Here is a 12,503-nt window from a genome sequence, read left to right on the forward strand (position 1 = left end):
CAAAATAATGTAAATACTAAAGGAAGTAGGAATTAACAACCAAGATCTGAAAATAATTATAAACATTTACTGGAATCTGCACACCTCAGAGTTAAAGGTGAACACACCGAATACGTGAAAATCATGTGTGTCATAATTATTTAATTCTTTTAACAAAGACTGAAGCTTTATAATTCATATAAGTATTTCTTCAATCAAATCGTCTCGCTCTATATCTAGATGATCATTAAATCTCAGTTTTTTTCAAAATTTCGACACAAAAGTTTTATTGTGAGGTTTCCGTACTGTCGTTCAAATTATGAAAAAATTTGAAACAATTAACATGATTTTCCAATATAAAAATCTTTCATTTACTAACATTAATGCTTGCTCGAAAACACAATAAAAGAAATTAACTTTCTATGCCATTATAGGATCCAAAATCGATTCGTCTTTACGTTCGTAATCGAACTGTCAGCTTTTTTTCCGAAGCCGTAACTGTGTGGATGGTTGATAACTGGGCTCCACATCCAGTTTCTCTGCAGTTTCATTTGCTGTAGTAATAACATCATTAAATTTGCTATCTGTCCGAAACCCAAGCAACCAGTGCCGGTTTATGCACTGGGCGCTTAGGGCGGGCGCCCAGGGGCCCGGGCCCCGGAGGGGCCCGTAGGCACTCGTTCTTTTTATTAATAAAAAAGTAAAGTTCGCTAAATAATCTACATATTTTCCAAAATAGAAAAAACGACGACGAAATACCTGCGATTTCGGAATGGTCTGATTTTTAGACTGATGACTTTATAAAAACTATGAACTTTTAAACCAAGGAGTTATTCCTTAGAAAATTGTAAAAAAATGTATCAAGATGGAGACAAAGCTTATTGTAGAAGATTAAATGGAAGCAACTTTTATAGAGGAAAACTCAATGGAGGCAAAAAAAAGAGAGATTGGCTAATATACGACGCAAGTGTTAAAGCTGTTTATTGTTACCCGTGCAAATTATTTTCAATTAAAAAAATAGTTTAACTGATTTTGGATGGACCCACTGGAAACATTTAAATTTTTAAATAGTTTTCTCAAATCTCACGAAGAAATTAAATTTCATCTGAACTCTATGGTTACATTAATAACAAGATCATCAATAATTGGATTTATAGACGCTGTCTTGAAAGAGCAAGTAGAACGCGAAGCTGACTATTGGATAAACGTCCTAAGAAGAGTTGTTGTCACTGCTAAATTACTTGCTTCTCAAGGACTAGCTTTACGTTGATCCAATGACGATTTAACGAGTCGTCATAAAGGAAATTGTATATTAATCTAAATTTGACTACTTCTTAGATGAACATTTACAACGAAATGCGAATAAATGAAAGGGTTCAGTTAGCTATGTGTCTCACCAAATTTGCAATGAGTTCTTGAAAGAAATAAAATCAAAACTTGTAGAAACTTTGACGCTGTAAATGCTTTAGTTAAAAACTAGGGATCCATCAAACCTATGTTTTCCAATTAAGCAATAACAGAGACGAAAAATTAGCAAATAAAAATGAAGCCAAGGCATTGCAGAATAAAATGGATACCTTGGAGAATAGCTCCACTGACAGTGATTTGTCAGTGATATCTCAAACATATTCTATACAACTGACCTTCAAAGAACAAAGAAGCGAAAAACATTATTTGATGAAGCAGGTGAAAGTGAAACAATTATTAAAGGCCAGTTATAGGCCACAATATTACTCAAGATTCAAGATCTTTTAAGGAGAATTCTTCTTCTTCTTCTTCTTTTGGTATAGACATTACTGCCTGTTTTTTCAATGTGCCTCTAGTAAGTTGTCGTTCCATCGTTTTCGTGGTCTTCCCACTGATCGTCTTCCTATTGTGGAACCGTTTCTCGCTGTCCTTACTACTCTATTTCTTGTCATTCGGCTTAGGTGGCCATTCCATTCTATTCTTCTGTCTCTTACCCAGTTATTAATGTTGTCCACCTTGCATCTCCGTCGTATATTTGTACTTCTAGCTCTGTCCCATAGTCTTACCATCGATTTTTCGGAGGATTTTCATCTCGGCTGTTTCGAGCAATCTTTTTGTCCTCTCTGTGTCGGGTCGTGTTTCTGCCGCGTATGTCATTATTAGTCTGATGACTGTTGTAATTTCTGCTTTTCATTTCTTTTCTGATATGTTTATTTCTCCATATTGTGTCATTCAGGCAACCTGCGGCTCTGTTTGCTCTATTCACTTGATCTTCCACTTCTGTTTCGAGCCTTCCGTAGCTAGATAGTGTGATGCCTAGACACTTAAACTCCATCACTTGTTCTATTATCTGAGCCTCTAGCTCCAATTTACATCTTATCGGATTTGCTGTTATAACCATGCATATTGTCTTTTTGGGGGGAAATTAACATTTAAAGAGAATTAAATGCTACAAAGATGTTACATCAGCTGTTAGATTTTTTTCTACGCTAGATAAAGAAGCAGTCAAGACGTCAATGAATACTTTATGCCTGAAATATAAAAAAGATGTTGATGAAACCAAAGAGAACTTGCATAATGAAATTACTCATTCTATCACATTATCCCAAAAGTTAAATTAACATTTATAAAATTTGGTGTCATCCAGGATGTAAAGATTGTGAAGGCAACAATTCCCAATATTTTACCTTTACTGCAAGTTTATTTCACGATACCTGCTTCTAATGCGTCAGGCAAGCGGTCTTTTTCGGCTTTAAAAAGAATAAAAATATATATAACGCCAAAAAGAAAATCTAAATGCGAATTACTATTGTATTATAGAAAATGAAGACCTGGAGCAACTGAATTGTGATAGTATTATATGACAGATTGCTAATGCCTAGTCAAGAAAAAAGTGATCTAATTTTTGTCATAAGTATGTATTTTTTAGAATATTATATTTTTTTGTTCGTCATGTGTTGTTTTGTGTAAATTTCTGTTTTTTATATTTTTAAATGTATTTTTTGGAATATTTTTTACGTTTGCTATTCTTCTTGTTGGGTTAAAAAAAGGACGGATTAAACAATAAACACATGTGTTTTCTTGTTAAAAAACTACAACGAATAGCAATTAAGGGGGCCCCTAAATAGTCAGCGCCCAGAGCCCGAAGTTAGGTTAAACCGGCACTGCAAGCAACAATTGTTTTATCTTTTGTAAAGCATTTTGAAGCCAGCTATACCTATATTCATTGCTTTTGATTGAAAAATTTTGCCAACGAATTTAACTTTCATCATAACTTTATATCTAGCTATGTAGACTGAGCAACTGAGCATATGAATGTAAATGTTAATATTTTATCTCCTAAACATCTAGATTGATATTTTAAATGACGATATTTATCCGAATGGGTTATACATATCACATAAAACATAATAAATTTCTGACAAAATTTGGTATAATGGCTTTAAAGCGTCAATTCTGTTGGACCAGCGTGTATTAGATAAATGCTTTAAAGTCAGACTTGCAAAGTTTTTTTTATGATATCCCAACGTTTGGTAGAAGTTGAAAAAAATGAGTAAGTGTTATTTTGATCCGCATAAAATTTTCGGGAAAACTTTAGTGGCGCCCCTTAATTGCTGGCGCCTGTGTGCGCCGCACACATTGCACACGTGGACAGCGCGGCCTTGAGTCCGTAATTGTTATTGTTGTTCGCTTGGTGAAAATGGAACGCGCTACAAGAAATTTGGGACATCTTGGCTTTTAAAGCACCCTATGTAACGCACAGCCGGCATAGCTGAATGTGGCTGAATTTTTATGTTTGTGCATCACAGTGTTGCCATGCTGTTTTCTATATATTTCTTTCATAATTTCAATCAATGTTAAATGTACCTACAAGAATAATAGAATAATAATATTTACTTCTCCGTCATTATACTAGGTATAATGACAAATGAGGTGTCAAATTAAAGCTTATAATCCAAGGATAGTACTAAAGGTAAGAAATTAGACCTAGGTTGTCTGTCCGTCTGTCTGTCTGACCGCGAATATAACTCCTCCGTTACTATACCAGGTAGAATGACAAATGAGGTGTCAAATGAAAGCTTATAATACAAGGCTGGTACTAAAGGTGAGAAATTTGACATAGGCTGTCTGTCCGCCTGTCCGTCCAACCACGAATATAACTCATGCGTCACTATAGCAGGTAGAATGACAAATGAGGTGTCAAATGAAAGCTTATAATACAAGGATGGTACTAAAGGTGAGAAATTTGACATAGGCTCTCTGTCCGTCTGTCCGTCCGACCGCGAGTATAACTCATCCGTCACTATACCAGGTAGAATGACAAATGAGGTGTCAACTGAAAGTTTATAATCCAAGGATAGTAGTAAAGGTGAGAAATTAGACCTAGGTTGTCTGTCCGTCTGTCTGTCTGTCCGCGAATATAACTCCTCCGTCACGGTACCTGGTCGAACGGACAGGCGGACAGACAGCCTATGTCAAACTTCTCATCTTTAGTACCATCCTTGGATTATAAGCTTTCATTTGACACCTCATTTGTCATTCTATCTGGTACAGTGACGAAGGAATCATATACGCGGTCGGACAGACAGACGGACAGACAGCCTAGGTTAAATTTCTCACCTTTAGTACCATCCTTGGATAAGCTTTCATTTGACACCTCATTTGTCATTCTACCTGGTATAATGACGGAGGAGTTGAGTTTGCAAACAGACAGACAAGACGGACGGACGGACAGACGGACGTGGACAATTCAATGTTTTGACATTTTTTCAAAATTGGTGAAAACAACAACATAATAAACTTTACTTAATTGGTGTTTCAAAACTACTTACTTTTAACACATTAGGTACACAATATTACAAGATTTCTAGCAAGTTAAACGTCACAATGATTTAAAATAATCAAGTAAAAACCTACATATAAAAACATATTAGAACATACCTACCTAAAATACACAAAAATGATACATTTCACACACAAATATAATATCACAAAAAATTGTAACGTGATAGTATGAAAAAATAGAGGATTCGGCAACGGTGTTACATGTGACGGTCGGACCGGGTCGGATTCAATGCCGATATCTACACAGACATATTAGGGTGCTTTAATATCCAAGATGTCCGAAATTTGACCTGCGATGAGTGTGTTCAAGTAGTGACCTTACATATCAAATGACTGAGCTACCATGCTACCGGCTCCTTATATTGGTAACAATTTTTTGCTTATGCACGATAATGCAAGAGCTCACGTTGCACGAACTGTAACTGAATATTTACAACAGGTAAAGGGACGATTCCGAACAAGTCCGCAAACCGCAAACTGCAAACGGCAAACCGCAGACCGCAGCGACAGACCTACTAGTTCATATTATGGTTTCTTAAGAGACAACATCGCAGAGCGACAACACGTACTTTTGCTGTTTCCAAATTGACTGAAAAGTGAAAAGAATTGAATTTCTTTTGAAAATGAGTATTTCAAATGAAGGAGAAGAGCAATTAATTAATTTTGTAACAAAATATTCAGTTATTTACGACGCAATCTTCCTTCAAATTGTCTATGTTTAAATAGAGACCTAGTTGATTTTCTTTTTCTTTTGTAATGCAAAAGTAAAAGATCGTCGTCATCTTCTTCTTCCATCAAAAGATATAACATTAATTCACCGTTGTTCATTGCGTCTGGCATCCTACTTATACGACTTTTAATATTATACTATTATAAATTCCCATCGTGCAATGCTGTTATCCCTATTATGTAGATGCAGTGCAGTTCTGCTCGAAATTGGTCTGACCGCAAACGACATTGTCGCTGCAGTCTGCAGTTGGCGGTCTGCAGTCTGCAGCCACTTTCAGAATCGTACCTTTAATCTTCGGACTTTTGAACTGGCCACCGCATAGTCCAGATCTTAACGCAATCGAACATTTGTGGGACATAATTATCAACAGAAGACTACCTACTAGAACCTTACAAAGAGGTAGAAACAGAAGCTCTCGAGTCTTGGACTGATATTGTTCAAGACCAAATAGCAAACTTCATTTGTAATCTAAAAATACATGATAGCTCTTTTGTTATCGAACATAAGCGAATGAATCAAAAAATAAAATGTTAAGAAAGCCTAAGCCTACAATTGAGTTTTAATTTCAACATTTTATAAATGCTAGAATATTCCACAAGGTGTTCAGTACATTTAGAAAAAACACAGTATGATTTGTACACCCGGTATATAATGACAACTTACCTGTCTAACAACAATATTGTTACAGGTATATTCTCAAAGAATAAGGCTATAACAGATTAAGAGAATCACTCAACTTGGACAAGAGGTTTAGGAAATTCGAGATATCAAAAATGTCCCATTTTTAAGGTGGTGCATTAATTTTGCTGCTTAGTGTATATTGAATGGAAATATTTGGGTCAAATAACCACAGCTAATAAAGAGAACCAGACAACTGAAGTACAAAGAAAAATCAGATTGGTGTGGGCAGCGTTTGGAAAGTTAAAATGGACACTAAAAAGCAGAAAGATACAACAGTACCTAAAAACCCGTGTATTTGATCAGTGCATCCTTCCTGTTCTGACTTATGGCTCAGAAACATGGACATTTACAAAGACCCATATAAATAAAATAGAAATAACTCAGAGAAAAATAGAAAGATCCATGTTGGGAATAAAACTGCAAGACAGAAAATCAAACAAATTGATAAGAGAGAAAACAAAAGTAAGAAATGTAACTAAACATATAACAGGGTTAACGTGGAGATTCGCGGGCCACAATGCAAGACAGGAAGATAAAAGATGGAATGCTGAAATACAAAATTGGAGACCGTGGACAGGAAGAAGGGGAAGAGGAAGACCTCAGATGCGATGGAAGGACGATATTGTAAAATCTGCAGGAACTCACTGGCAAAGCGCAGCAAAGGACAGACAGATATGGAAAGATTTGGTGAAGGCCTATGTCCAAAGTTGGATAGAAATGGGATAAAGAAGAAGAAGAATGGAAATATTGATAGTGTAAGACTAGGAATAGAAAGAGTTCATGGAGGTTTTGGAATGGGAATAAGAAATTATGAAGGAAATAGTGTGATTTACTTTGCAGTGGCATGGGATTTGTCTATGGTTAATACGTTCTATATGAAAACTGAAGTCCAGTATGTTACCTATAGTAGCGGGGAAAGGAAAGTTTGCTTTATAAGAGTCATTGAAAAAAGGTTTCCAACTGTCAAGTGATAAAAGGTGAATGTGTAGCTACTCTAGCTGAACTGGCCGGTGGTAGTAAATATGTAATAAAAGGAAAGTAAGTATGCTACCAGAAACTAAAGTGGTGGAAGTTAAAGGTTAAGGATTTGGTAAGAATAAAGTGCTGGAAGAGCTTGTTGAAAAATATACAGTCAATGATTGGTGAGAACCAAGTGTGAAGCAAAGTTGTGGTACGAATGAGAGTGAGAGGAACTATAAAACTACGAGAGTGCTATAAAAAACATCTGGTAAAGGGCCTCCTAGGGACAAAAAACTATGTGGTGGAATGATGAGTGCAGCAGAGTGTTAGAGAGAAGAGCGAGGCTAGAAAAAGGCATGACAAGTCTAAAACAGAGGAAGATAAGGGGATTATACAAGGTATCAAAGAGGAAAGCGAAGAGCGCTGTAGCTTCTTCTAAGGAAAGATGGTCTGCACAGCTGTATGAAGAGTTGGAAACACACGGGGGCATGAAAAGGTTATACAGGATTGCCAAAACAAGGGACATGCCATCAAAGGACTTAACGTATGTCATTTCTGGAATATGAGATGCGAAAAAGCAGAAAGAAAAGAAAGTAGAGATCTGGAAAAGAAAAGTGCTCAGAAATTCTTCGGAGATTATTCTTTTTCGGAGAAAACTGAGAAACCGGAAAAAGTGTAGGGAAATAAGTAAGTTTTTGGAAGCCTACAAGGCTTTTGTAGGTCCCTGACTAAGCTATTATAAATAAATATAAAGTTACCTGTTTTGATATTTTCAAAAGTAAATGGTGCTGTTATTTTCTGTTTTCTGTGTCTAGTCAATACTCTTTGAGTTATATTTCTAAGATCTAAATCATTAATTGAGGAAGCGATTAAATTATCCACCTTAATTTCTTTAGAAAATTTAATTTTGTCCAAAAATCCATGTTGTCCAATATGCGGTGCCTAAAATAGTAGAAGATCAATTTTTTTGTATTTCAATGGCCTTGGCATAGCCAATTGACCAGACTAAAATCAAATTATTGGTATTAGACATAACAAAATTTGAGTTTCTGGGTTGTTATAGATCGTTAAAATAAAAAATTCAAGAATTAATTTAATCGTACATAAATCTGTCAAATCCAAATAGAATACCACAGACGCACGGTAGGATAACTATAATAAAAGACAAAAAATTTGCAAACATTGTGTTAGTCCTTCTACTACTCTTATTATAATGAGTATAGTAGTATCCTTCTACTACTCTTATTATAATGAGTATAAATAGTATTATGCAGTATGAAACAGCCGTATAAAATAAATTCGTTAATTCAAGGATGGGGCAAATTGGAATAATCCCTTAATACGTCAATGTTATGAATGTATGAATGATACTTCAACAGCGAATTGACGATTACCGAAAAGAAAACACACGGCTGCGTTTTTACAGCAAAAGAAAAAAATGTTCTTCAGAAAATCAGACTCTATGGTACAGATTTTGCAGTAAATAATTCAGTCATATAGATATTTTGTTTATTATAAGTATTAGACAAAAGTTATTTATCATCAAGGTGCTACAGCCCTTAGACCAGTGATACTCAACCTGCGGCCCTCTTGCGTTTTTTATGTGGCCTGAAGGCTAAATTAAGGGCTCTCAAAACGATTAAATTAGTTTAAACTTGAGTAAGATAGTTGGTGGTGGCTTTTAGCATTATTTGCGACATAATAACAGGAAAACTTGGCAAACTTAATCGTCGTTTACAAAGTAAAAGGTAAACATAAAATTATTTCGCAGTTGAAGGATAAAATATTTGCTTTCAGGGACAAGCTAAAGATGTAGGTACCTACATCGAGGAAATTAATATAAAAAATCTGTATAACTTTTCGACATTGGTAAAAGGTCAATAAGATGAAATTGATGTATCTCCAAAAAACTTTGCTACTACATATTTCTAATCATTACTTAGTTTTATTAAGCGATGAATTTCAGGAAAGATTTACTGTTTGCAAAAAATTAACAAATGTCTTCTATTAGTGGAAAATCCCTGGCACTTAGAAGTAGCCACTACTACACGACTCGCGGCATAGGGATTTAAAAGCGCAAAGTTGCCAGATGAACTAATTGATATTAAAGATGATAAAAATTTGAAGGTAATTTTTAAAGAAAAAAGAGACGGAAATCAACATTGAGAATTCTGGAAATTATCACCGAATAACTATAAAATTCTCAAAAGTTGCGCTTATTTGTTCTTCACGTTGTTTGCTTGATCATATCTATCCGAATCTTCATATTCAAAAATGAAATATGCAAAAAATGTTTAAATTGCTGAATAGAGCATTGAATAACTTTTCAAATGAGCTAGCACACGAATCCCATTCTTATTAAAAAAAAATCATCGATTACGTCCTAACAGTCAGATGGATGACGTCACTAGTATAACATATATGTCAAAAAATCATAATTTAAAAATAAAATATCGAGCTGTTTCAGGATTTTTCCTTAAAGGCGAAGATAGTTTTTGTTCTTCAAACTTTATTAAAAGTAAAGAAAATGAACAATTTTCCTAGGGCGTGAGGCTGTACGCAGCCTACAGCGTCTATTGGAGACCACATCCTTAGTGACATGCTGAGAAAAAGAGTAGTAAACTGCGAGGTATAAGTTAGGTATATATATTATAGTCAAAGCCCGAATTTCAGGCACTCCTAGGTTTGACTAGGCAATCCTCAGGTCTGACTGACGGTCTTAGTCAAAGCCCGAAATAAATTATAATTTCGGCCTTTGACTAGTCAAACCTAGGAGAGACTCAGATGGTCAGGCAAAGGTCGAAATTTAATTTTATGAAATCGGGGTTTGACTAGTCAAACCCCGATCAGCTAATAAAATGTCGTAATTTGTTAGATCAGGTTTAATAAAACGTCATTTTTTAATTTAAATGTTTATTATTTTTATAGTGTCTTAATTAAAATAAAACAGTTAGTGTTTATTCTCACATGATGAGGCATTATGGCATTTAGAGTTGCCCAATACGTTTGACCTTTTACACTTTCATAATTTTAAAAACGTTTCTTATAGAAGTAGCATTTTATAAAGCCTTGTCCTCCAAATTTAGAATATTATGTACTAATTTCTCTTAGAGACAGTTTAACGTCTGGAACATCTTCGAAGTTAAGAAAATTCTCTTTGAATTCTCTTATTTAATTTCTTGAAAAAGTGTGTTTATTGTTCCGTATTTCTTACGAACTCTATATAAACCGTCAACGAGCATCTCCTTTGACTCTATCAAATCTGGGGATAGGTATTGTTACAGTTTTTCCGATCGAAATTGGAGGTTTGTGGTTTGTTGTACTTGCCACAAAGAGAGCTCATACGTGCATAATTTGTAATCAGTTGGTATATGTTGTGTGTTTTGACAGCACACTTGGTGCATACTATGAACATTTTGAAAAAAAAGTTACATGCATGCGTTGTGCACAGACAGAAACGATTAAAAGAAATAAAGGAAAGGTGATTGAAGATCTTTATGCTCAGGCTAATGCTATAAAACAATTAAGTAAGTAAAACAAAATTTCCTCCAATTTCGAACGGAAAAACTTTAACAAAACTTATCCCAAGCTATGATACAGCCAAAGGAGATGCTCGAAATATTTTGTGTATCATACAAGATAAAACAATTGACGGTTTATATAGAGTTGGTACGAAATATGGAACAATAAACACAATTTTTTCAAAAAATCAAATTAAGAGAATCCAACGCGAATTTTTTTCTTAATTTCAAAGATGTTCCAGGCGTTAAGCTGTCTCTTAAGAGAAATTAGTACGAAAGATTCTAAATTTGGTGGACAAGGCTTTATAAAATGCTACTGCAATAAGAAATGTTTTTCAAAATTATGTAAGTGTAAATGGTCTAACGTATTTTGCAACTCTAACTGCCATAGTGCCTCAACATGTGAGAATAAACACTAATTGTTTTATTTTAATTACGACAATATAAAAATAATAAACATTTAAATTAAAAACTGACGTTTTATTAAACCTAATCTAACAAATTACGACATTTTAATAGTTGATCGGGGTTTGACTAGTCAAACGATTTTGACCTTTGCCTGACCAACGTAGTCTCTCCTAGGTTTGACTAGTCAAAGGCCGAAACTGTAATTTATTTCGGGCTTTGACTAAGACCCTCAGTCAGACCTGAGGATTGCCTAGTCAAACCTAGGAGTGCCTGAAATTCGGGCTTTGACTATAAAATATACAAAATTATGCTCATTTTCATAATTGATTTTTTCATGAACACTGCTAATTTTTTTTTTGTTTTAGATGTTTCTTAAGTATTTACACAGTTGTGCAAAGGTCTACACACACTTCTTTTTTGTACTTATACCGGGTGGAAGACAAGAAATGTTTTTCTTATGTTAAGTTTGAGACACCCTGCAGGGAGGACTGTTAATCAACTATGAAAATGAGCATAACTTGAGCAATAGAGCCTATATTCCTAACGTATGCCTCGCAGTATATATTAGAAAAATCTTTTTTTAATAAAATAATTATTTTGTTAAAGCGCAATTCTAGGATAAGTTTGAAGTAAAATTTTTTTCACATTGTCAAAATAATGTGACCAATTAATTCTAACGAATTTAGTTTTAATAGAACAACTTAGAGTACTTACATGTTCTAATAAATCTTGATAGGAAATGTCATTCAGCGAGGACATATTCTTGATGTGGTCAATACTAACGTTTCCATTGATTGTTAAATTATGTAACATCTTAGTACTATTTAACAACTCAGCAAGCGAGTAGTACACGGTTAAATCGTGGCCATTGATATTTTTTAATGTTAAATTAGTTACTGAAATAAAAAATAATTTTAACGTTATTAAACAAAATTTTACTTTTTCACAAAAGTCGTGAAAAAAATATTTTGAAATCAATCTCCGAAGTGGAAATCGAGACGTCATATATTAGTTTAAAATGTAATTTTCATTATAGTCAATTGTGGCTTTATCCCATATAAACACAATATTTATCTTAAAAATTCCACAAAAAAACCTTATTATGTTTATATTTAGCTTTAGGTAGCATAGTGTCAGTAGCACTCAAACTAATGGACAACAAATCAGTAGCAATAAGCAAGAAGATATTCAATAACATATGCCTACAATTCTGGAGAAATACCAACAGAATAGCTGAAGTCTGAGTTTATTGTACTTCCAAAAAACCAGGAGCCAAAAAGTGCGAAGAATACCGTACGATAAGCGTGATGAGTCATCTCCTAAGATTGTTCCTAAAAATGTAAAAATAATCCATAAGAGAATTTATAAGCTATGTGAAAATCAAATTTTGCCCAACCAGTTCGGATTCATAA

At 34.3% G+C, this 12,503-nt stretch overlaps 1 protein-coding gene across 1 annotated transcript in view; it reads right to left on the reverse strand.

Annotated features, from left to right (window-relative positions):
• LOC114333090 (uncharacterized) overlaps positions 1-12,503 on the reverse strand; it is a 250,686-nt gene that overhangs the window by 103,345 nt on the left and 134,838 nt on the right. The window contains exons 19-20 of the mRNA XM_050663634.1: positions 11,806-11,987; positions 7,921-8,104 (exon numbers count right to left, since the gene is read on the reverse strand). Of these exons, the coding sequence (XP_050519591.1) occupies positions 7,921-8,104; positions 11,806-11,987 (366 nt within the window). The remainder of the gene's footprint in view (positions 1-7,920; positions 8,105-11,805; positions 11,988-12,503) is intronic.

This window comes from Diabrotica virgifera, chromosome 10 (assembly GCF_917563875.1).
Source record: "Diabrotica virgifera virgifera chromosome 10, PGI_DIABVI_V3a".
NCBI lineage: Eukaryota > Metazoa > Arthropoda > Insecta > Coleoptera > Chrysomelidae > Diabrotica > Diabrotica virgifera.